Below are 25,837 nucleotides of genomic sequence, written 5' to 3'. Positions count from 1 at the left end.
TTCCTCTCTTTTTCTCCCTCTCTCTCGCTCCCTCCTATTTTCCTCTTCTCTCTCTCTCTCTCTCTCTCTCTCCTTCCTTACTTTCTCTCTCCCTTACTCTCTCTTCTCCTCTCTTCTCCTCCCTCCTCCTCTCTCTCTCTCTCTCTCTCTCCTACTCCTCTCTTTCTCCATCCTATTTCTCTCTCTCTCCCTTCTATTCAGCTCTCTCTCTCTCTCCCCCTTCCTTCCACCTATCTCTCTCTCTCCTATTCCTCTGTTCCCCCATTCCGCTTCCCCTCTTATTCCTCTCTCTCTCCCACTCTTTCTCCTATTCCTCTCCCTCCCTCCCTCTTATTCCTCTCTTTTTCTCCCTCTCTCTCGCTCCTATTCCTCTCTCTCCCACTCCACTCTCTCTCCCCCTCCTATTCCTCTGTCTCTCCCTTCCTCTGACTTCTCTCTTCCTCCCTCCTACTCCTCTCTATTTCTCTCTCTCTCCCTTCTATTCGTCTCTCTCTCTCTCCCTCCCTCCTCTCTCTCTCCTGTATCATCCATCCCTGTCCTGTCGTCTGTCTCTGTGTGTTTCTGCAGACCATCACCGGGACGAGTCGTGACAACTCTCGTCTGATAAACCAGCAGAACACATGCCCACGTTCTCTGGCGCAACTTTATCTCCACATCCGCTGTGGTCTTCTGGTCCCGTCCTGTCCTGAACTAGTTTTATCGTGCCAACAATCTGTTTTTGTTTTGTTTTTTTCCCCCAACAATTCCCAACAAGCACGCAGACTACACTAAAGCACAATACACATCACAACATTATCAATACTGCAAGAGGTTAAAGTACATCAGAATAACATTGTGCCAGATTTTTACTGTCTTAAATAGGGCTGGGTATCATTCAGAAGTTGCCGATACGATAGATATCTCGATACAGTGCACTTTCGATTCGTCTATTTCAGTCATCTCTTGTATGCTGACGATTTAGTTGTCCTGTCGCTGTATAGTGCAGGTCTACAGCAGCTGGTGAGAGTCTGTTCAGAGCTGTCTGGTTCGTATTTATTTGTTGTCCTGTCACCTGCTGCCCTTTGTGCTGTGTCCAGTGTCTCTGTTGTGCAGTCTTGATTTTGATTTGTCATTAAATATTTTTGAAGCAGTCCTGCGTTTTGGGTCCTCCCTCTGTTTCCACGTGACACGGGATGCAGTATGATATAAAATATAATTCAAAAAAGAGTGTTGTTATGATTGGCAGGTCTAAGGAGGATCAAAAGTTAAGCCTTCCCTGTTTTTATTTAAAAGAGAATCAGCTGGCTCATGTAACAAAAACAAAATACTTGGGCCATATTATTAGAAATGACTCCTGTGACGATGATGATGACGTCCAGTGTCGGTGCTGCAAACTGTAGTCACAAGCAAACATGCTGGCACGCAAATTCCACATGTGTACAAATGATGTCAAATCGCCTTTTTTTTTCGATCATACTGTACCCCACTGTACACAGCTCAACTATGATGTCATTACAGCAAGATTAAGGTGGCATATAACGATGCTCTCAGAATTCTGCTAAAGACTCCAAGATGGGAAAGTGCTAGTGCTTTGTTTGTGACTGCAAATATTCCCACATTCCAGGCTCTAATGAGGAACCTCATGTATACATTTATGTGTAGGTTAAATGAATCAAGAAATGGAGTCACAACATGCTTGACTGATATTAAGGAAAGTGACGCCCAATATTACGCTGACATCTGGAAATATTTGAAGAGCAAGCTATATGTATTTTAATTCTACGGACCTTACCGACACTATAGGTTTTTTCTGTGTGTGTGTGTGTGTGTGTGTGTGTGCTGGTGGGTTTATATATGAATGTAGTGTATTGGTGTGTGTCGATTGCGTTTGTACGATTTGGACCCTGAGTCTGTAAATAAAGTTATATATTTCAAAATGATATGATACGGTTCAAAAATAATAAAGGCTAAATTATGGCTGTGACACTAAAAGTCTTTGTTAAACCACGTCTTGTGCAAAGTTCATATGAAACACAAACATTTTAATCCTCAAAACTGTGAAAATGTCACATGTGTTGCATGAATGAGTTTCCTTCCGCCAAACAAGCAACAAAACTGTAGCTCTGTAACAAAACAATTGAGTAAAATATACTAAAATGAGAGTTTCTTACATCAGTTACTTGAGATGGGGGCATTAGAGGAAACGGAGCAGCCCAAGAACATAGAGAAACATCCTGCACGCCGTCTTCCTTGCAAATTGTGAGATTTCAGGAAAACGTGCAACGTTTCGGCACTAGGCCTTCATCAGGCGAACAGGGACTCAAACTGTGATGCCGAACTAAACAGGAGGAACCAGGGTCTAAACTAAACCTGACAACACTAAACCATAAACAGGACTAAACCAAACTAACTGAATGAGACTAAAAGACTTAAACAGGACTAAAACAGACTAAACAGGTCTCAGGACTAAACAGGACTAACCAGGTCTAAAACAGGACTAAAACAGGACTAAACCACTAAACTGAAAAGCAGAACTAAACAGGACTAAGCCACAATTAAACCAGGACTAAACCAAGACTAAACCAGTCAAAACAGACTAAATCAGACTAAACTAAACCAACAAAACCAGACTAAACCAGGTCTAAACTAGGTCTAAAACAGGACTAAACCAGGTCTAAACTAGAACTGAATGAGGACTAAATCAGGACTAAACCACAACTAAACCAGGTATAAAACAGGACTAAACCAGGTCTTAAACAGGACTAAACCAGGTCTAAACTAGAACTGAATGAGAACTAAATCAGGACTAAACCACAACTAAAGCAGGACTAAACCAGGTCTAAAACAGGACTAAAACAGGACTAAACCAGGTCTAAACGACTGAATGAGGACAAAAGCAGAACTAAATCAGGACTAAGCCACAACTAAACCAGGACTAAACCAAGACTAAACCAGGTCTAAAACAGGACTAAACCAGGTCTAGACTAGAATTGAACCAGGACAAAACCAGACCTAAACCAGGACTAAACCAGGACTAAACCAGGACTAAACCAGGACTAAACCAGGTCTAAACTAGAACTGAACTAGGACTAAACCAGGTCTAAACCAGGCCTAAATCAGGTCTAAATCAGGTCTAAACCAGGTCTAAATCAGGATTAAATTAGGACTAAATCGGTCTCAGTCCCGGTCTCAGTCCCAGTCTCAGTCCCGGTCTCGGTCCTGGTCCCGATGTCAGTCTTGGTCTCAGTCCTGTTGTGGTTCCGGTCTCAGTAGTGGTCTGGTCCCGGTCTGGTCCTGGTCTCAGTCCCGGTCTCAGTGCCGGTCTCGGTCCCTTTATCAATTTCAATATCACTTTATCACTTATCAGTTTTTTTTCTCCATTATTTTTTAAACACAAAATCAAAAACTGGAAAAAACGAATTATCCAATTTTTCATTTTGGTTTTGGAGACAAATAATGAAGATAATAGCTGGTTTTTGGTTTTATTTTGAAAACGAATGAACGAACGACACACAGATTCGACCTCTGTGGTTGACGTCCCGCTCCTTCAGTCCACTTCTTTAACGTCTGTGATCAGAAAACCGTCAGTTATCCACGCTCATATATTTTCTCACATTGTTCAACCACATTTACCATCTTCTCTGACCTCGTGGCGACCGTTGCTATGACAACGTCGACCACCAGAACCACTCCTTTTGTGTTTATCTGCGGGCCAGCTCAGCACTATCCATCAAGTGTCCTCTCCTAGCTCCTAGCGTGCACATGTAATACGACTAAGTGTTTCCTTGTGTCCTTTCGGGCAGCGCGTGTCTTTTCACGTTCACTGTTTTCTGTAATAGATCACAGATGACAGATGGGAGAGCACATGCCAGGAGCTCACAGATAGTGTCCTTGGAAACTGATCTGTCATAACTGTAAATACATAACATGACCATAATTTACTTTGGACTGTATAAACACATAAGCAGAGGAAGGGACTTTAAAGATGCACTGTGTAACTTTTCGATTGGGGGACATTAAACAGCTCTACTTTACCATTTATTCAATTACAGGTGGTTTTAAGGCAAAAAACCCCCCCAAAAAAAACAGGCATTCTGATTGTGAGTGGGTCGCCTCTCCACAGATCTGACCTGTAACTTGGTCTCGTTTAGGGATTTGACAAAGCAGAAGTATAAGTACTAGTGTATTAGTGGTAGTGGTAGTGGTGCCAGTGGTAGTAGTAGTAGCAGGTAGTAGTTGCAGTAGTAGTGGTAGTATTAGTAGTAGTGGTAGTAAATGGTGTAGTAAAATGGACTTGGGAATTCAGCTTCATATTAAATTCTTGTGAGGGACTTGACAAAGCAGAACATTACCTTAAAAGTATAAATTATAGTAGTAGTAGTAGTAGTAGCAACGGTAGCAGTAGTCTCCATGAAGATAAAAAGACAGAATACCATACTCCATAATGCATATGTAAGAAATAACTGACCCTGCTCACTGTAAGAATGCATGTTTAATATTAACATTGCAGAGATGGACTTGTGCTTTGTTTCTTTCACAAATGTTGGAGGGAGCAGTCGTGGGCTGTCAGGGAATGCAAGGTCTTCTCTGCAGGCCTAAAAAAAATATCTGAATGACAGACTGATGTTAATTATATTATTATTAAATTATTCCAAATGGTCCGTCTGCTTCCTTTCAGAACTTTTCCGATGCTTGTGCTGCTTCCACACATGCATTTTCATATTAAAGCATTTGACCAATCGCATTTCAGACGTTACTTGTTGCTAGGCAGAGTGTCCCTGACGCCTTCACAATCCGTTCTGCAGGCCCTCCAGCACTAAATGCATGTCCATGAAACTGTTGCTTCAACCAATCAGATTGTGAGTTGGTATCGCCAGAATGTATATTAAACTTAAATGATTCACCCACATTCACATTCATAATACACATTCACCAAGACAGGGAGGTCGAGTTACACCACCATCTGCCAAAGGATCGTGAACGCCTGGACTAAGGATCAGTCTCAAGTGTCGTCCGTTTGTTTCGCTTAATGTGTCTTAAAATTTTAGTTTAGTTTAGCAGCGTACGACATCACCGGATTCAGACCCACTGACTGGACAGTCAGAGAGCGAACCAGCCAAAGCAGCAAACTGCATCTGTAGCGGCTACGCCAATCCAAATGATTATTACTTATTCTAAGTACAAGTATAAAGTAAAGAAGTAGTAGTAATAGTATTAGCAGTAGTAGTAATAATAGACATAGTAGTAATAGATGGTGTGGTAGAATGGACTTGAATTGAAGCCTCATATCGGATCATAATATATTATATTGGATATAATTTAACCAAGTAGAACATGCCATTCTTGAAAGCACAAGTACAAACTAGAAAATATAATATAATATAAATTGCGATAAAATCAGTCTTCTGGATCAGATCCGGATCAGCCTTTGGAATATGAAAGAGGATCCCATTGTCCATCCCTGAGTCAAATTTCATGGGGTTTGGTCAATAATTAACCGAGATATTGAGAAACAAAATTTTTGGCCCCATTTACCACAATGTTAACTAAAATTTCAAAGTGATCCAGAATCCAGGATTTCTTCCGGATCACCCCCAAAATGAAATCAGTTCTTCCTTTTCACATTTCCAACAAGTCCTGAAAATTTCATCAAAATCGGTCCATAACTTTTTGAGTTATGTTGCTAACAGACAAACAAACAAACAAACAAACAGACAAACGCCGGCAAAAACATAATCTCCTTGGCTGAGGTAATTATAGCACTACTACTAGCAGTAATAGTAGTAGTAGTAGACGATGGTGTGGTAGAGCAGACTTGAATGAAGCCTCATATTGAATTCTTGTGAGGGATTTAACAAAGCAGAACATTCTTGAAAGTACAAGTATAAAGTATTACCACATGACATCACAAGTTGTAACAGTGTTTTCCATTTGACAGAAAAAACCAAACATGCAGGATTTGTGCGTTAAATATTTGTGAACGTGACACAATCAAACACAACTCCAGATGTGTGTGTGATGAGGAAATAAGATTATAACAGATCAGAAAACAGCGTCAAATGGGCCCTTATAAACACAAACAAAATTCAACTATCTACGACATCGGACCCACACTTACCCTTGCCGTTTACCATCTCGCTCCTCCACAGATCCACGGTGAAACAGCTCAGGTTTTAATGTTTTTTATCTACACTTATAAGATAGGCAGCACCCAAAGGTCAGGGGCGTCTTAATGCGCAGAGGCCTTCTTAAATTTATCCCCCTCCATGTGTCGTACTCCGGCTGCTCCTCTCATTACTATTCTCCCCAGAGCCCATTACTGCAAATGGACTTTATGGGTGATCCTTACAGCGGTAGCATTAAGGTAATTGTGAGTGTGTGTATGCGTGTGTGTGTGTGTGTGTATGTGTGTGTGTGTGTAACAATAAGAATAACAGTGGAAGGAAATGAGGGAATCCATTTGTGCAGTCCCAGATGTATTGAGGATTGTATTGGAGCACGAGGCTAAGAGAAGGTAGTAGAATGAACGGACCTGAATGATTTGACTAAGCAGAACATTACATTCTTAAAAGTACAAGTAAAGTAAAAGTAGTAGTTGTAGTAGTTGTAGTAGTAGGTGTTGTAGTAGTAGTAGGTGTAGTAGTAGTAGTAGTAGTAGTAGTAGGTGTAGTAGTAGTAGTAGTAGTAGTAGTTAGTAGTGTAGTAGTAGTAGTAGTAGTAGTAGTAGTAGTAGTAGGTGTGTAGTAGTGTAGTAGTGTGTGTAGTAGTAGTAGTAGTAGGTAGTAGTAGTAGTAGTAGTAGTAGTAGTGTAGTAGTAGTAGTAGTAGTAGTAGTAGTAGTAGTAGTAGTAGTAGTAGTGTAGTAGTAGTAGTAGTGTAGTGTAGTAGTAGGAGTAGTAGTAGTAGTAGTAGTAGTGTAGTAGTAGTAGTAGTAGTAGTAGTAGGTGTAGTAGTAGTAGTAGTAGTAGTAGTAGTGTAGTAGTAGGTGTAGTAGTAGTGTGTAGTAGTAGTAGTAGTAGTAGTAGTGTAGTAGTAGTGTAGTAGTAGTAGTAGTAGGTGTAGTAGTAGTAGTAGTAGTAGTAGTAGTAGTAGTAGTGTAGTAGTAGGGTAGTAGTAGTAGTAGTGTAGTGTAGTAGTAGTAGTAGTAGTAGGTGTAGGTGTAGGTGTAGTAGTAGTAGTAGTAGTAGTAGTAGTGTAGTAGTAGTTGTAGTAGTAGTGTAGTAGTAGGTGTAGTAGTAGTAGTAGTAGTAGTAGTGTGTAGGTAGTAGTAGGTGTGTAGTAGTAGTAGTTAGTAGTAGTAGTGTAGTAGTAGTAGTTAGTAGTAGTAGTAGGTGTAGTGTAGTAGTAGTAGTAGTAGTAGTAGTAGTAGTAGTGTAGTAGTAGGTGTAGTAGTAGTGTAGTAGTGTAGTAGTAGTAGTAGTAGTAGTGTAGTAGTAGTAGTAGTAGTAGTAGTAGTAGTAGTAGTGTAGTAGTAGTGTAGTAGTAGTAGTAGTAGTAGTAGTAGTAGTAGTGTGTAGTAGTAGTAGTAGTTGTAGTAGTAGTAGTAGTAGTAGTGTGTGTAGTAGTAGTAGTAGTAGTAGTAGTAGTAGGTTGTAGTAGTAGTAGTAGTAGTAGTAGTAGTAGTAGTAGTAGTAGTAGTAGTAGGTGTAGTAGTAGTAGTAGTAGTAGTGTAGTAGTAGTAGTAGTAGTAGTAGTAGTAGTAGTAGTAGTGTAGTAGTAGTAGTAGTAGTAGGTGTAGTAGTAGTGTAGTGTAGTAGTAGTAGTAGTAGTAGTAGTAGTAGTGTTGTAGTAGTAGTAGTAGTTGTAGTAGTAGTAGTAGTAGTAGTAGTAGTGTTAGTAGTAGTAGTAGTAGGTGGTAGTAGTAGTAGTAGTAGTAGTAGTAGGTGTTGTAGTAGTAGTAGTAGTAGTAGTAGTAGTAGTAGGTTGTTGTAGTAGTAGTAGTAGTAGTAGTAGTAGTAGTAGTAGTAGTAGTAGTAGTAGTAGTAGTAGTAGTAGTAGTGTAGTAGTAGTAGTAGTAGTAGTAGTGTGTAGTAGTAGTAGTAGTAGTAGTAGTAGTAGTAGTAGTAGTAGTAGTAGTAGTAGTGTGTTGTAGTAGTAGTAGTAGTAGTAGTAGTAGTAGTAGTAGTAGTAGTAGTAGTAGTGTAGTAGTAGTAGTAGTAGTAGTGTAGTAGTAGTAGTAGTAGTAGTAGTAGTAGTAGTAGTAGTAGTAGTAGTAGGTGTAGTAGTAGTAGTAGTAGTAGTAGTAGTGTAGTAGTAGTAGTAGTAGTAGTAGTAGTAGGTGTAGTAGTAGTAGTAGTAGTAGTAGTAGTAGTAGTAGTAGTGTGTAGTAGTGTAGTAGTAGTAGTAGTAGTAGTAGTAGTAGTAGTAGTAGTAGTAGTAGTAGTAGTAGTAGTAGTAGTAGTAGTAGTAGTAGTAGTAGTAGTAGTAGTAGTTGTAGTAGTAGTAGTAGTAGGTGTAGTAGTAGTAGTAGTAGTAGTAGTAGTAGTAGTAGTAGTGTAGTAGTAGTAGTAGTAGGTGTAGTAGTAGTAGTAGTAGTAGTAGTAGTAGTAGTAGTAGTAGTAGTAGTAGGTGTAGTAGTAGTAGTAGTAGTAGGTGTAGTAGTAGTAGTAGTAGGTTGTAGTAGTAGTAGTAGTAGTAGTGTTGTAGTAGTAGTAGTAGTGTAGGTGTTGTAGTAGTAGTAGTAGTAGTAGTAGTAGTAGTAGGTGTAGTAGAATGGACTTGAATAAAGCTTCATATTGGATTCTTATGAGGGATTTGACAAAGCAGAAAGTACAAGTTCTTAAAAGTACAAGTATAAAGTGAAGAAGTATTAGTAGTAGTTGCAGCAGTAATAGTAGTAGCAGCAGCAGCAGCATAACTAGCAGCAGAAGTAGTAGTAGTAGTAATAAAATGGCATATTGATTTTGCATTGTAAATCAATAAAACGAGACGACAGAGCGGTTAACACTTTCACCTGTCAGCAGTAAGGGGACTGACAGGGCCTTTCAGGGTGGGGTTTGCATGTTCTCCCTGTGTCTGCTCTGGTTTCTCCTTCCTGAGCTTGACATGCTGATAGAAACACGATCTTGCTGCACTAATAACTTGATCTGTGGATTTGTGGAAATATTAATAGCGGCACACTCACCACTAAACCAGTATAATTTAAAAAAAACAAAACACTAACTATTGCATGTGGAAGGCAAAGTACAACAAATTTACTCTCACTCTTTCATTTTTGTCTCATTCGCCTAATTCGTTTGCCGTTTTTACACAGTTTTCCTTGTCAAAACCTGTGCTTGTGTGAATTCCAGAACTCCAAAAATCAGACAACAGATCAGATTTCTGGTTTGCATGTTCGGGCTTCAAGATAAATCGCAATCAAAACTCAATTTGAATGTGCACGTTTAGAAAATTTGTACAGATATACAGATGTAAGGCCACAATGGAATAGAAAAGAACGTACCGTATTTTTCGGACTATAAGGTGCACCGGATTGTAAGGCGCAATATCAATAATGTTGAATTCTCTCGTCTATTTTCATACATAAGATGCACTGGATTTTAATACACATTAAGCGAAACAAACGGACGACACTTGAGACTGATCCTTAGTCCAGGCGTCCACGATCCTTTGGCAGATCGTGGTGTAACTCGACCTCCCTGTCTTGGTGAATGTGTATTATGAATGTGAATGTGGGTGAATCATTTAAGTTTAATATACATTATAATATACATGAAGTAATAATGTGTTTAAACTAGCTTTGCACACATTTGTTTATATTTTACAGAAGCAAAACTTAAAACCACATTTGTATAAACTATAAGTGCTGAAAAAACAGTTCACTCTTTGTGCGCTGATGCGGTTCAGCTTCAGTCGGACTAAAGGACATGACTCAGAGGAATATGTGTGTTCTTTCTGTGACAAGGCGACGGCGGCCGTGAGCATTGAGTCAACACAGAGCTATACTTCGCCCTTTACACTACAAGGCTCCTGACTACAGTAGATGTAATGCTCTGACAATCCATCAAGCGGTGCAGCTTTGTAGTTTACCAAAGTCATAATAAAACATTTTGACAGATTTTTTAGCGCCGTGTACCACATAAAATCAGTTCGAGGTCAGTACGCACTAGGGATGGGCATGATTAATCGATTAATCGATAATTGATCATTAAGAATTTCATTGATTACGTTAATTTTAATCGACAAACCGAATGTAGGTTGCTGTGCGTAGCGTGACCAAACAGGGGTCCGTACATGTAGCTCTCTGCACTCAGAAGGAGCGAGCAAACACAAACATTCGGTCAGCCTGCAGCGTGCCGAAGCACAAATGTGTATTTAACGATGATTTGTACAAGAAATTCCATGCTTTCTGTTGCGTTCGGGACAAGTGTGAGTCCATGTGCACAGTGTACAAAGCAGCACATATGTTTCGGTGTCCAGTGGGAAAAAGCTTTACCAGGTGAGAGTCGCTCAATGTCGATGACGAGTCTCCACCTCCCTCCCCCCGTACGGTGTCCTGGTTTTGACAAACGCAAATCTGGTCACACTAACCTGTATTCCACTGAGTCGTGTCTTTTAATCCTACAGAAACTGACTGCATCAGCGACACAAGAGCTGTAGTTTTATCTTCACTTAGTTTATGCAAATTAGCGATGCGGTTTTAAGTTTAGTTTCTGTGAGAGTTGAGCAAACCTGAATTAAACACATTATAATGTCAAACGGGCTGATGTGGCTCTAGAGTCGTTACGGTTTTATATGTTGTAAAGTTGAATTTATTTACGCAGATTAGTAGTGCAGATAGTAATAATAATGATGATCATTTTAATATAAAAACGTTAATGATTAATCGATAATCGATCGTTAATTCTTCCGACGATCGATTAAGAAAATTTCATCGAATGCCCATCCCTAGTACGCACAATCAGAATTAATACATAAAGTGCACCGGATTATAAGGTGCACTGTCGACTTTTGAGAAAATTAAAGGATTTTAATTGCACCTTGTAGTTCGAAAAATACGGTACTGCAATTTAATGTTGAGAATGACATTTGATTGTCTAAATAAGGAGTGTTTTTTATTTTATTCATCAGTAATCTCAGACTCAGTATTGAGTATCGAGTCCGTACAGTTTTAAGTACCTCCACAAACAACCAACTATCCAGTTTTATCCTGGATTAAAAAACTGCTAACCCTGTAGTTTAGATCTGTACAAATATGTTCTGTAATGTGATTCTCGTATTAGTTACAAGAGTTATTAGTTTTGTCAATTTTTCTTTATGAACTTTGATCAGAATCTGGTTATTCCAGATTCATTGTGAAACTTTTCTGGTAGGGGGTCCGTCAAATGCTTTTCTCCATGAAGATGATATAACTTTGTCTGGAATGTTTCACAGTATGGCATTAAACTTTTCTATCTTCATGGAGACCAAACCAGACAAAGCTACAGGTCAGATCTGTGGAGAGGCGACCTTGCTCACAGTCAGAATGTTGTTTTTCTAGGTATTTTTGAGCAATAAAACCACCAGTAATTGAATAAATGTAAGGTAGAGCTGACTAATGTCGTACTGTGGAACATTTCAGGCAGAGAGATGACGTATCCAAACAACCAACCAAAAAGTTGCACAGTGCACCTTTCGCATTTGCAAAGCTTGTCATAAAAACCTCAATTTGATATTTTTCCCACATGGTTCACTACGGCAACAGTGGATCACCCATGTGCAGTTTTGCAGTGGAACTTTTCCCCTTTGGATAAGCACATACCAGCTGACCACTCTGACTTCTCCCGGGGAATTCCACTGGAGCCGAGGCCTCAGATGTGCGCAGAGCTGACTCAAGATATTCAAGTTTAAACAAAAGCCCAAAAGTCAAGACAGCGCTCCCCTTTTACCTCCACAACCTGCGCTCCATGTGTGGGCGGATGAAAGAACCGTTTTCACTCTTTACGTGTGTGTGTTGTCACGATACTAACGTTACAAACCAAGACCCACTGAAGTCACCTTTTGGAAAAACAGCTTGCTTGGAATTCTGATTGGGACATCCTCCACACTCATTCTTGCTCAGCATCTCCTCATCCTCAGAAAATAAACTCACTCTCAAGTATTCCAGTAAACTTCCACACCCGCTGAGACAGACCGGTGACCCTGCCCTCCTCCCAGACGCTCTCCTTTCCCCCGTAACTGCTTAAAGATGTCCCCTATACTCAGCTGTGCATTCCTTTAGCCCCGTATGTGCACGTCCACGCAGCATTTCAATTATCAGGTGTGTGTTTTCATTTTAAAAACTATAGGGTATGTGGCCTGCACTTTTACTGATACACGAGAGGGACGACAAACACAACTCAACTTGAGTCTTAACCTGCAGGTAGAGGACACGTCCACGTTTGTCTCATTTTCTCTTTTGTTTGTTAGTTCTGTGCATCATTTTTTGGTGAAAACTTTTGGTCAACACACTCTAGAATTCACTCCCTGAGCTGCAGAGGCCGCACTAGCACTGACTCATGACTGTCTGCAGCAGCTGGGGTTTAGGTAGTGACCCTTCAGATCAGAGAGAAGCATTTTAGTCTCGTCTTGCATGTGGTTGAAAGACACGCATACATGTGATCAAGTGTAAGACACAGTGTTTAAAAGCTGGACATGTGCAGTACTCATTTTATCGACTCAGGCACCTTGTTAAAAACGCAGAAGGAACCAGTGCAATATACAGTGTTGGGAAGGTTACTTTTAAAATGTATTCCCCTACAGATTACAGATTACATACCCCAAAATGTAGTTTGTAACGTAATCCATTAAATTACTTAAAGTGAGTAACGTAATCTGAATACTTTGGATTACTTTACTTAACCAAATTAAAAATATTATTGATAGAAGAGGAGGAGACACGGTCCACACAGCATGGTTTAGTCCTGTTAAATCCTGTTTGAGACATAGTTTAGACCTGGTTTTAGTCATGGTTTTAGTCCTGGTTTGGACCTGGTTTTAGTCCTGGTTTTAGTCCTAGTTTAGACCTAGTTTATACCTGGTTTTAGACCTGGTTTAGACCTGGTTTTAGTCCTGGTTTTAGTCCTGGTTTAGTCCTGGTTTAGTCCTAGTTTAGACCTAGTTTATACCTGGTTTTAGACCTGGTTTAGACCTGGTTTTAGACCTGGTTTTAGTCCTGGTTTAGTCCTAGTTTAGACCTAGTTTATACCTGGTTTTAGACCTGGTTTAGACCTGGTTTTAGACCTGGTTTAATGTCTGGCAATGAGTGGAATTACCGAGAGAAAAAAAAAGGGATATAGCCCAAAATGTGAAAACAGGAATATACCTCTCTGTAATCCATTTATTTCAACAAAGTAACTGTAATCCAATTACCACTCACTGAAACAGTAACTGTAACTCAATACAGTTACTCACAATTTGTACTCTAATTTCGTAACTCTGGTACATTACTCCCCGACACTGGCAATACAGGGGTACGACGTGCAATACACTGGAATAGGATTCTAACTGTGTGTCACTCTCCAGCAAGTTTAAAATGTTACTTATACATGTGTGTTCTAACCTGACTCTATAATCACAGTCCTTGTCTTTGTTCACCTGTCCTGTCTAACTGCACTTCTGTAAATATTGTTTATATAACAGCAGCCTCCAGGACGTCTGCAGATGGAAATGAGCCCAAGGCTAAAATGTGGCCCATTTACATTTGTCTAAATGTTCATTAATATACACTGTTCCCCTTTTGTTAAATAATTAAATACATTTTAGGGTTATTTACTAGATATGTAATGATACCTAAAACTCGATATGATATTATTATAATATGCATCTCGCGGTACAATATTATCACGATATGCATCTCACCGTACGATATTTACTGTGAAAATTTGTAGAGGCTAGTATTGTAGATAAGACACTTTTTTGCTTTTAAAATACCTTCACAAGATTTTGTTGCAAATTATTTCTGTCATAATCTTAAGAATTCAAGTAAATATGTTCAAGTATTATGTTGTCTGCACTGAAATGAATCATGGGATATGTAGTTCCCTATCTTTATAAGCTGTTGCTACTATAAAATTTAAGCAAACAAACTTGTAATTTGATATATTGTGACAGTCCACGGTATTACTGTGAGACTTTTGACGATACGATACCATGATAGTTCAGTTACAACTGATTTTACAACCTAATTGTGAGGATCATTCTGCTTTCTGATTGGATAATGGGCCAGCAAACTAAAACATCAAATAAACATAAACAAGTTGACCACCATGTCATTGTTTTTGTAATTTTTTAAAATTTATTTATTAAAAAAAATAGGGACAAAACACATTAATGAACATATACATGATATGTAAATATGTTATCAGATTATAGCCCAAGGCTAATTTCCATCTGCTGTCCCTAGGCAGGTTGATGTAATCATAAAATAAAAGCACAGTAAAAACAATACACCCCGACAGACAATACAATAATACAAATAGACAGACACAAAGAGCTGGTCAGTCACAAGATCACAGACACAGGTCAAGTAAAGGATGTTGGATTATTTGATCAAAATTGCACACTGCCTTGTTTAGTTAAGATGCCAGTGTATAGATATTGCACACAGCCCATTGCTAAAATTACTATAAAGTGCTTTTCTACAATGTATTGCACGTGCCCTCGAAGGTAAAATTCTTTAGTATATTACATACTGCCCGTAATTTAAATATTAAAATACTTAATAAATAGCCTATTGCACTTTGCCCATTGCACATTGTAAACTATATTAAATGATCACACACCTGTGTCGACCTGAGCCATGTCTTTAAATGGCCTTTAAAAGTCGTAAAGCTGGGGGAGTCTCTAACTGTGGGTGGTAAACTGTTCCACAGAACACTGCCCTTATATGAAAACACATTTTGACTGAAAGAGGTTTTTCTATCAGGCACCTCACAGTCTCCTCTGGTTGTGGCCCTGGAGGAGCGACATGTAACACTTGACCTATACCTGATATAATCACTGAGTGGAGGTGGAGCTAAACCGTGCAAAGTATTTAAGTAATTAAGAATAAATCTGCATTATCATTGTTATCAGTAAAAGCTCTATTTGATTTGTATATATTTATCACATATCTACATATAATTATCTCAAATTTTCCATTCACATCATATGTTAAGGAAATTTACAATGGTTTAGTAGTTCATCCATCTATTTATCTACCATCTAAACATGTCAAAGTGATACGCCATCGATTACGTATGAAAAATGGATGAAAACACTCAATTGTTCTACTAAACAAAACTCCTTATCTATTGTCCAATGTGAATGTGTTTCTTTAAAGCCCTGTTAAGAGCAATGGCTGCCTGTAGCGTCTGCGGTCAGATCTTGAGTTTCATGATCGGGAGTAGCTAGCTGGAGGACAACCCATCACTAAAGTTCAGCGCAAGTAAAAATAAACAGAGTAAGCACTAAGTCAGATTTAACCTTTAAAAAACATCTGCAGATTCCAGCCCTCGGGGGAATAAATGTTGGTGAATGCAGTTAAAATGCTTTGAGGCAAAACTTGTAAAAGCTGAAGAAAAACATGGCATGGACGGAGGAGTGCTGAGTGGAGCCGAGTCAGCACCGGCCCCAAGTTTAACACTCATATGAACCTCAACCACCACTGCATCCGGACTGATTTCACTCAATATTAAAAGCACTGGAACTGATTTGGCTGTCTTAAAAAGAGAACTCATTTTAAAGGTCCTATAATACGTCATGTTTGGATGTTGTTACCTCATCAAAAACAGACCTGGAGTTGTGTTTAGTTTCATTTCACACATGCTTAAGTAGTCTTTTATTATTAGTCTGTCCACATCTCCAAGGCTCAAAATGCTCTGCTCCACCTTGGCTACATTCAGACTGCAATCTGATTTTTTTGTGTGGTCGTTCACATTTCCAATTAAATGCGACTTGTGTGTGATCTCCAGTGCGAACTTTAAATGCTCCAAAAGTGTCCCACATGTGCACTGGAGGACGCGACGATTTCACACGATGTGTTCAGTAGGGATTAGGGCTGTCGCAGTAACTGCAAAAATGAATCACCGCAGTACTAAGAGAACCACCGCGATCACCGCACATGACCAATGTGACCCAACCCAGACGGGTCCATTTTTGGAGACCCATACCCACCCAGACCCGTTAACCCAGGACTAACCCAGGACTAACCCAGGACTAACCCAGGACTAACCCAGGACTAACCCAGGACTAACCCAGGACTAACCCAGGACAGACCCAGGACTAACCCAGGACTAACCCAGGACTAGACCCAGGACTAACCCAGGACTAACCCAGGACTAACCCAGGACTAACCCAGGACTAACCCAGGACAGACCCAGGACTAAGGTGCACCTGTGTAGACCATCGGGTGACTGCAGGCGAAAGGATGGGCGTAGAGCTCCACACCGCACGGAGGTAAGTGCGGCTGTCACCCGATCGTGCTTTGCGGACACCCTGCTCCTCCGTGTGCTCTCTCTCTATTAAGTCCGTGGGTACTCGACCTAGTGCAGGACTCTGACCCGACCTGGTGCAGGACTCTGACCTGAGCTGCCACAGTGAGAGCTGGAGAGATGCAGCAGCACTTGATCCAAAGCCAAATGCTACCTCTCCCCTTTGGGAGCACACACTATATCCACATGACAACCAAGGTACATGTGCACCTGTAAAAAGCGCATCATCGGAGAGAGTTTTCAGTGCCGCTGGAAATATTATAACTTCGGAGGATGGGGGGATGAGGGAGGGGGTGCGATATCATCGCACACCGCGCTGTTGAGCTGCTATACTGCACCGCAGGAGAAATTCCACGACAGCCCTAGTAGGGATGTAACAATATCCAAGTGTCACGATACGATATTGTCACAGTATGAACCTCACAGTAAGATATTTATTCTAAAAAGCTTTCAGAGGGGATAAAAGTAGACAGCCCGAACTTGAAAACGTCCTTGAAGATGTGGACACCTGTGGCTTATACTAAGGTGTGGCCTATATATGTGCAGTTTAAAAATTTTGCTAAAATTTAGTTGATGAGGCTTATATTCAGGTGTGCTCAATAGTCCAGAAATTACAGTAGTTATTTTCTGATAAACATTAAAAACTGTTCCTAGAGAGGTTGAGTCAACTGCACGCAGCCCTGACTGCTGCTGATAGGCTGCACGCTCTGGCTACAATCTTATCTATTTTGTTTATTTTTTGATGTTCTACAATTCGTCACGAGGACAGTGAATGTGCAGGCAGTGCAACAGGTAGAGGGCCGGCATTTTGAAGCAGAAATATTAATGAAAGGCTTGATCTTGACCCACCATCCCGAATTTCAGCTAATCCCGTCTGGTCACCGTCGCTCAAACATGTGTAAATGAAACAAAACACAACGCCAGATACGTTTGTGAGGAGGTAACCACATTATAACATGGCTTAATGCTCACAAGAGTCAGTTAATATACTGTAGCTCCTTTAAACCATTTGTGTGTCGTTGTCCAGTCTAAGCTGAAGTCACCGTTCTTGTGGGCTGTGGAAACCTGTAAATCCCCCACCAGACGCTGTGGGTGGCTAAACGGACTTTTGTTTTGTGCCTGTCAGCGCGTTGCCTTTAATCTGCAGTCATGGTCAGTTCAGCAGAGAGCTTTTTTTCTAAACAGTAAAACCTCATAACCACAGTTGAAAACATAATCCAGTACTTACCCTGCAGTACTCATTGATGGGTCTGAGCCTCTTCATGGCCACGTCCCTGATATGACTTCTCCTGAACAAGATCTTACCTAGAAAAATAAGAAGAGGTGTTTATAGAGTGTTTCGATGCAAGAAAGTGCTGTGATATTTTGTGCCGATATTTTGATACAGATCAGTTTTGCCTTATTTGTAAGTTTATATTTTTGGTTTAGTGCTGGTTTGGTTCTACTTCTCTGAGGAGCTAGAATTCATACTGTACTGTTCTAATGTAAAGATGCTTCAGAGCAGTACTTTCAGATTAATAATGACTTCCAGATGGCAGCTGAAATATCTTGATTTCCAAAACAGTTTGCCGGTTTATACCTTTGAAAACTTTACTACCGTGGACAACTCCTGGACGAATGAGGGATCACACTGACTGTAATATTCATTATCGAAGGGTACACAGTGGGATGTATGGGGATGTAACAGAATTACAAAGTCAGATATTGGGACATTAAAGAAGACCTGCTGTGCTTGTGTCTGCTATACAGTTATAGTCTATGACATCCATGGATCATTATAATTTGTTCATTTTAAATTGCAATATTCATCAAAAATGACAAGTCAGATGATTTCTGCGTTAGAGAACTGTGGTGCCCAATGCAGACTAAACCAGGACTCATCCAAGGACTAAACCAGAACTGAACCAGGACTGAGTGTCGGGACGGCCCGGAGGTGCGCCCACGTAGACTGTCAGGTGACCAGGGGCGAAAGGACCGGCACCCTGCGGAGCTAAGGCGCGTTGTGGACACCTTGCTCCACGGGCTCACGGTTCTCCCCCTCTCTGTCTCTCCAGTCCAAGATTAGTCCTGGTTTGGTCCTGGTGATCTACTGATGTTCAGTGATGTTAAAAGTTGCCTCATTTAGGTCTGCATGAAGTTGGAAATAATTTTTGTTGTTGCAAAAATGAATGCACTTTTAAAAAATATTAGGGGGGGGGGCTCTAAGGCTCACTATCACCCGATTTGAAAACCCCTGCACTAGTAAGTAGAGCAGGGGTCTCCAACTTGTAGCTCGGGATTTCTGAATTATACCATTGTGCTGAATAACAAAAATGTGCTTAATTAAACACCTATTACCATTGTAAATGTATCATTTTGAAGCCCAACTTGTGCAATAAAAAATGGACAATGGTGTATGTTTTATAGGCATCTCATTGTGCCCAAAAGCAGTCTTAATAACTTAATAACTGTCTCAATTTCTTGCAGCCGCTAAAATTAGTAGCTCTCTGGCATATTTGTTTTGTAAAGGTCGCTCACAGGAGGAAAAAGGCTGGAGACCTCTGAAGTATTAGAAAGATTTTTTTTACCAAAATGACTACACGACACTGCCAAATTCTACATGTATCACAGATTAAGAAATACAAACTGGAGAGATAAGTAGAGAACAAGCCACTACAATTTAAAAGGAACCTACATGTTTAAAAGACCCAAATTCAGAACTACGGTTATGGAGCGAAGCATCACTGTGAAAGAAGTTTATGGAAAAGTCTTGACAAAGATATAAAAGGATCAAGTACAATGACGACATTTAAAAAACACATCAAATCCAGTGCAGTGTGTATGTATGAAAAAAAAAAGTTGTGTTGTTGTGAATAACAGTGAAGATTTTTGTTTGAAATTGATTTATAATTGTGCCTGAACTGAAATGTACGGATTTGAAATGTTTTAAAATAACTATCAGTGTGAATGTTTTGTCTGGAAAAGGGGACAGATAACATAAGATGACTTTTCTTTTTGCTCCTTTTCTTTCATTTATTGTATGGTTGATGTCTTTTTATACTATATGAAATAAATAAATGAATTAATAATAATAATTTAAAAAAATAAATAATAAATTAAGTACAGAGGAGTGGGCGTATGGCGGTGGCGCTGAAAACGCGTTGATGAGCAATATGGCATCTTGAAATTTGTCAATTAAAACAGTGAAAAAAAGCTAAAAAGTAAATTTTGCATAATAGATCTGCTTTAATAAAACCCTAACCCTGGTTTAGTCCAGTGTGGTAAAGGATTTTGACGCCGCGATGAGGTGACCCCGGGGTCAACATACCATATAATATTTTGACCCTGGGGTCAGAGTCCTATTATGGTATGTTGACCCCCCCTATAGAATACTGACCCCCCCAATGAAAATCTATATTTTACTAATAAATAACTTGAATGCTATTGAAAAACTTTGAATAGCAATACGATATCTGCAAATTAAAACAAATTAAAAGTGTTTTTTGAAGAACTCAGATGCATTTTTTATGTTGATTATAACTTTTGAATGTTAAAAATGACTTAGTTGTTTAAACACATATTTTAGTGAAAATCAGATAAGTAGTTATTAATGAGTTAGGTCATCAAAGTGATGTTTAATGATTTGGAATCGTGTTCAAATAGACAGGGCTGATCAATTGAATAGTTAAACAGGGGATGCATGTGACTATAGTAATCTGACCCCCCCAATATGTTTATTATAGTTATGATGATGTAAAGTAAGAAGTCATGTTAGTTGAATATTGACAATGATCTATTATATATAAAAAAGGTCAAAATCCTATGACTATAGTAATCTGACCCCCCAATATGTTTATTATAACACAACATGACTAAATTCAAGGTTGTTATCCTCACAAACCATTGCCTAAACTGACATTATGATTAAGGATTATCTGAACACAGCAAACTTAAAACCACAACAATCTAAAATACAATATAAAAAGTCACAAGATTGCTATGTATATGCAGTTTTAACAATACATTACATTTACACAAAATACCAAGTCGTTCTCCATCAAAACATTCCTTAAAATACCTTAAAAGAGAGTGAATATGTAGCAGTATATAATAAAAGTAGTGATGGGTAAATGAGTCGGAGCTCCGGAGCACGTCTCGTTCTTTCTTAAACAAATCGCTCCGAAGCACTGCCTCGGAGCTCGTCTCGCAGCAGCCGCTCACGTGACTAAAGTGTGGAAGTGCTTCGCTCTGCGTGTCAATCGCTTCAGTGTATCGAAGCGTTTCATTGGCTCAGGCGAATGTTCCGCTCTGCGATTGGTTCAGAGTGCTTCAGAGTGTTCAGCGCACTTCCGTGGTTTGACAAGCGCTAAACTGCTACAGTATAAAAGATGCACCAATATTTCTTAAAGATGTTGGGTAGTGAGGAGTGTTGTGTGACGTTAGTGGTGATTTTGGGACTTTTGGCATTTGTTTCATTTTCGATGGCATCTACAAGTGGAAAAAAGTGATCCATGGTTTGGGATCAATTTGATCTAATTCCACCGAACAAGGTCACCTATTTTCTTATTTACAGCATGCTTTTTATCTTGCTCTTTACATATTATTTTAAATCATGATTATTATTGTTGTTGTTAGGTACAGTGATCCCTCGCTATATCGCGCTTCACCTATCGCGGCCTCGCTGCTTCGCGGAATTTTTTACAGTGCTTTATTTTTTACAGTGAATCCTGATTGGCTTAGGGGCGTTACTGTTGTCTAGAAGTGAAAAAGGTTTATATTGGTTTTTCATTACACCCATGCCAACAGTTTTCGTTTCTGTACATTCTGCCAAATTTACGTTCGCAATTTTTCTCCGTGACAAAACCCACAATGTCAAAGAAACGTTCTGGATGTCCGTTTATAAAAATCTTCTTGCTCAGAAAAAGAAAGAGTGCCAACAACTACCCATAACGATGTTCTTCTCTCGGAGAAAGACCCCTGCGCAGCCTTCAGTAGAAAAAGACGCTACAGCGCAACGGAGTCAGGACGAAGAGGCGCAGCTGGAGGGACTGTGAAATACGCGAGTGACAATGTTTCCTACCTTGTTTTCATTACTATATAAAAATATTGTTTTACAACACCGTTCTTTAAACTATTATAGTTATTTGTAAGAAAACGTTAATATTTCTATTTCTTTAACACATGTTGGGCCTGAAAAGAGGTTTTATTTTTTGTTTCATTCTGCAGTTCAGTATTGCATTGTAAAATCACAGTAAAAAATAAAGCTGACTACTTCGCGGATTTCACCTATTGCGGGTTATTTTTGGAACGTATCCCCCGCGATAAACGAGGGTTCACTGTATGTCTTATTGTTAAATTTGTCCACTAGAGGTCAGTGTTTCTCCAAGGCCTCAGACTCGTCGAACCATTTGAGACAATATTGCGACTGAGGTGTCAATGCTTCATGAGGCTCCATTTGCCCATCACTAAATAAAAGTAAATTACATGAGAAATAATGATCAGACAAGTAACTACTAAAGAAAAAAGTAAGGGGAGTCAAAATCGTATGGGGGAGGGGTCACTTTACTACAGCGGTATGTTGACCCCGGGGTCAGTATACTACCTCACACCGGGTTTAGTCTGGGATTAGTCCAGCGTTAGTCCTAGTTTTGTCTCTGTTTGAAATAATCCTTATTTCAATAACTACATCTCATTCTAACAACTCTGAATCTCTGCAATAGTTACTCCACACAAAATCTACTTTGTATTTGATTGCTTTAAAACCTCCTCTTAACAACACAACACGACCTTTCTCAGTTGTTTCCACACTCTGAACCAAATAGAGTTTGAGGTCTAATATAAGACAATTAATCCGGTTACCGCTTTGGCAACACATGGTCTGTAAATGAGCTTTCAGATTTAATACAATCTCCCCATCAATAACTGTGACAGCACAAAGGGGGGCGCTGCCAGGTCAATATGAGAAAAGCAAATTATAACTACAATGTGTACTCAGCTCTTATCTACACTCACACGAGACCAAAGGAGCCGGGCCGCCAGAACAAAAACACGGAAGAAATACTAATCAAAACAAAAGTAACAATATATTACGCTAAACTGACTCTTGTGAGCTTGAGTGAGTGCATACAAGAATTTTAAGACCACACAAGTTGATTGAAATGTTTGTCCTGTCAGTTCATCTCGTCGGTGATGTTTTTGCTGTCAGGTGAAAAGCAGTTCCACAGACGCCTGCTGTATTGCACAAGTTGTGGCCTGTCGAGATTATGATGATTTTGCAAATGTTTTGAACTTGCCGTGAACTTTGAGTAAAGGATTTAGTGTTTTGAGTTCAGTATTAAAGGGCCAGTAACAGATTTTTTATTTTTTTTTTGATATATTTGAGCAGAAATTGTCTTGTCCCGGTACAGATATGAAATGGAGTTTTGAGAAGCACTTATAATAAGCACAGTGGATAAGTAGGATGCTCGGAGTGAACCACCTCACATCGTATAAAATGAACTAGCCTGTTAGGTTCAGGGCTGTTAAACAGAAAGACCAGACCACCTCGTAAAAGCCCGGTCTTGATTGATCTTGGAAGCTAAACAGGATTGGACCTGGTTAGTACTTCGATGGGAGACTGCTGCTGGCAATACCAGGTGGAGTGGCTTTGGCTCTAGTGCAAACTGACAAGCAGAGGGGCTGATGGTGCAGATTGGCAGCATCCATTCTGTCAGCCTGCCCCAGGGCAGCTGTTGCTACAATACGAGCTCAACACCACAGAGTGTGGAGTGAATTAATTAGGGATGCACTGATCCAGGTTTTTCTGTTCCCATATGCTGATATATTGGCTTTACCGAAGTGGCACTTTTTTCATGGTTTGGGTGTTTCCTGCGAGTTATACTCCAGTGCGACTTATATATTAAAATGTTCACAGTGTCGAAATGTCGAGAGGCTCTAGTCTTGTGTGTCAGTATCTGCAGTTCCTGTTACTCCTGTACCACAGTCACTTCACTCTACTGTGCATGTCTCCTGCAGAATGTCTGTATCATGTCAGTCAATCGCACCATTACTTCTGTACCACTGAAAATTTAACATTTAAACAAACTTATAAAGACGACTGAAAAGACTGAACACAAATGCCCCCCAAAAAGAAAATCATATTTTGCAGATTACAAGCTGCAAGTGGTGAAATCTGCAGCTGAAAACAGTAATCGAGCAGCAGAAAGAAAGTTTGGAGTGAACGAGAAACTTGTGACACCGGGAGGATGCACCATGTAACTTTCCTGAAATCACTGGATGGATGGACAAAGCCTGGACTTCAGTGACACCGAAACCATCCTGTCGGGATTCAGAAAGGCCGGAATAATTCTAACTGGAACTGATGCTGAGTCTGACGACAGCAACACAGAAGAGGAAGCGGCGCTCTGTTTACCTCCAGAGGTTCGCGGAGTTGCTCAGAAGTGACACCGAGGATGAAGAATTTAATGGATTTAGTGATTTGGAGTGAGATGGAGAGTTTGGTAAACTTGTTCTGTTGTTTATGTTATAGTTTATCTGAAGAACTGTTCATATGTGACGTTAACAGTCTGTTGTTCTCTCTTCTATTGTTATTACTAGAACTTGACTTTCAACAGGAAATGTCGGTTCCTGGTCTCTGATTTTATAAAATTTCCCCCCAAAAGTGCGACTTATATATGTTTTTTTCTTCTTCATTACTCTTTTTTGGGCTGGTGCAACTTATACTCTGGAGCCACTTATAGTCAGAAAAATACAGTATACATAAATATATAACTTCTATCAGGTGTCAGAAGACATTTCTTACAAGACACTCTTATCCGTAGACTTCACCGTACACGTTGTTATTTATAGTAACCGTCCATAACACTGGGGCTACACTGATAGATGCAGATTGAAAGTACGACATCACTCAGAGTTTGTCTGAAGAGCTCAGGGCTACGTGACTCTGAAGCTTAAACAGTGGATTAGAGGAACAAGGGGCACACTTTTCATCCACGAGAACTGGTGATTTTTGTTCCACTGGAGCCAAAAGTAGACTTGCTTTTGGACGGCCATCAACCGTCAAAGGCATTTCAAAGTCATCCCCTCCTCCTCTCTTTTTTTCGTCTCCTTTCTCCCTTCATTTCTTCCCTCTATCCTCCCCCTCGTCTTCTTCCATCCTTTCCTTATCGCCTTCACGCTTCTTCTCTTCTTTACCCATTTCTCTGTCGCTCCACCTCTCCTCTTCCTCTTTGCTCATCTCTCTCCTCCTCCTCCCACCTTCCTCTCTCCTTCGTCTCTCTCTCTCTCTCTTCTCCTCCTTCTCTCTCTTCTCCTCACCACTCAGACTGAAAGCCTTCTTGAATGTTTTCCAAAAGTCTCGGAGGGTCCCGGCTCAGGGCTCCGACTGAACACTGGACAGTCTGTGTGAGGAGGGGGAGAGGAGGAAGAGGAGGAAGAGAAGGAGAGAAGAGAGGGAGGGGGGATTGCAGAGGTGGAGACTGAGGGGAAGAAGAGCTACCACAAAGCGAACGTGAGACAGAACCGCTCAGAAGGTTGGAGTTGCTGGAGTTTTGCTTTTATAACGGTGTTCTCTCCCGTGTTTCGGTCATTGTTTCTAGATTGAGTGCTCAGAAAATTTCAGATGGCCCCTATCCCCTATCCCCTCCCACTTTTCTGCACACACTTGTGACTTGTTGCAGTACAGGAGACTCTGGTGGTCCCCTCATAGCCGATAAACAAACTGGATTATATCGGCATAACAAAATTCGACTTTGTTGCTCATTTTATCATTATTCATTTCTAAAAGAGACTGGACCGTCCAAAAACAACTGATTAAAGATTAAATATAGGCAGTCTGTGACATTTATACTCAAATAAAAATAAATTGTGCCGTCGTAATCTTAAGCAAATCTATGGGAAACACGGTAGTGTAAAAAATATCAGATAAACAAAGAAACTGAAACTGAGGAAAATTACTTCAAAGTTTCTGTTATGTCCAGACAAAAGTAGAAGAGGTAAGGCTCCCAAAATTTGACAACTAGTTGCTATAATGAAGAAATATTTGTATGTGAAAAATATTGAGCTCAAAATTGACCGTTGTATCATCAGCTAAAAATAAGGAGTCGTGCAAAGACAAAAGACAGAAACTGATTTTTTCACCCTTGTGTGACCTGTATCTGATCTTTTAATGACAGTCTGAGTCGATTTTTTTCAAATGTCCTTCTAAAACCGATACATATCCGATCTTTTGACATGCGACTTCAGTCTGAACGGTCAGGTCGCATTCATCCCACCTACACGTCAGGCCCGGCGTCTCGTCAATGGAGGGAAAGCGAGGTTAGCGAGGTCATTAATATTTGAGGAAATCACTGTATTCAGGCCAAATTGGAGGAGTCTTATCAGAACTGGGCGGTTACAGACATCCCTGGCTCCAATGTCAAAGAAAAATAAAGAGCCTGCGAGACAAATACA

General features: G+C 40.0%; 1 protein-coding gene across 1 annotated transcript in view; it reads right to left on the bottom strand.

Annotated features, from left to right (window-relative positions):
- sh3pxd2b (SH3 and PX domains 2B) overlaps window positions 1-25,837 on the bottom strand; it is a 107,589-nt gene that overhangs the window by 29,219 nt on the left and 52,533 nt on the right. The window contains 1 exon segment of the mRNA XM_055148274.1: window positions 17,637-17,713. Within this exon segment, the coding sequence (XP_055004249.1) occupies window positions 17,637-17,713 (77 nt within the window).

Source organism: Boleophthalmus pectinirostris, unplaced genomic scaffold (assembly GCF_026225935.1).
Source record: "Boleophthalmus pectinirostris isolate CB_2022bp ecotype Guang Dong unplaced genomic scaffold, ASM2622593v1 HiC_scaffold_12, whole genome shotgun sequence".
NCBI classification, from domain to species: domain Eukaryota; kingdom Metazoa; phylum Chordata; class Actinopteri; order Gobiiformes; family Gobiidae; genus Boleophthalmus; species Boleophthalmus pectinirostris.
The sequence above is the reverse complement of the archived record's forward strand: the minus strand, read 5'-3'. Positions and strand labels throughout refer to the sequence as shown.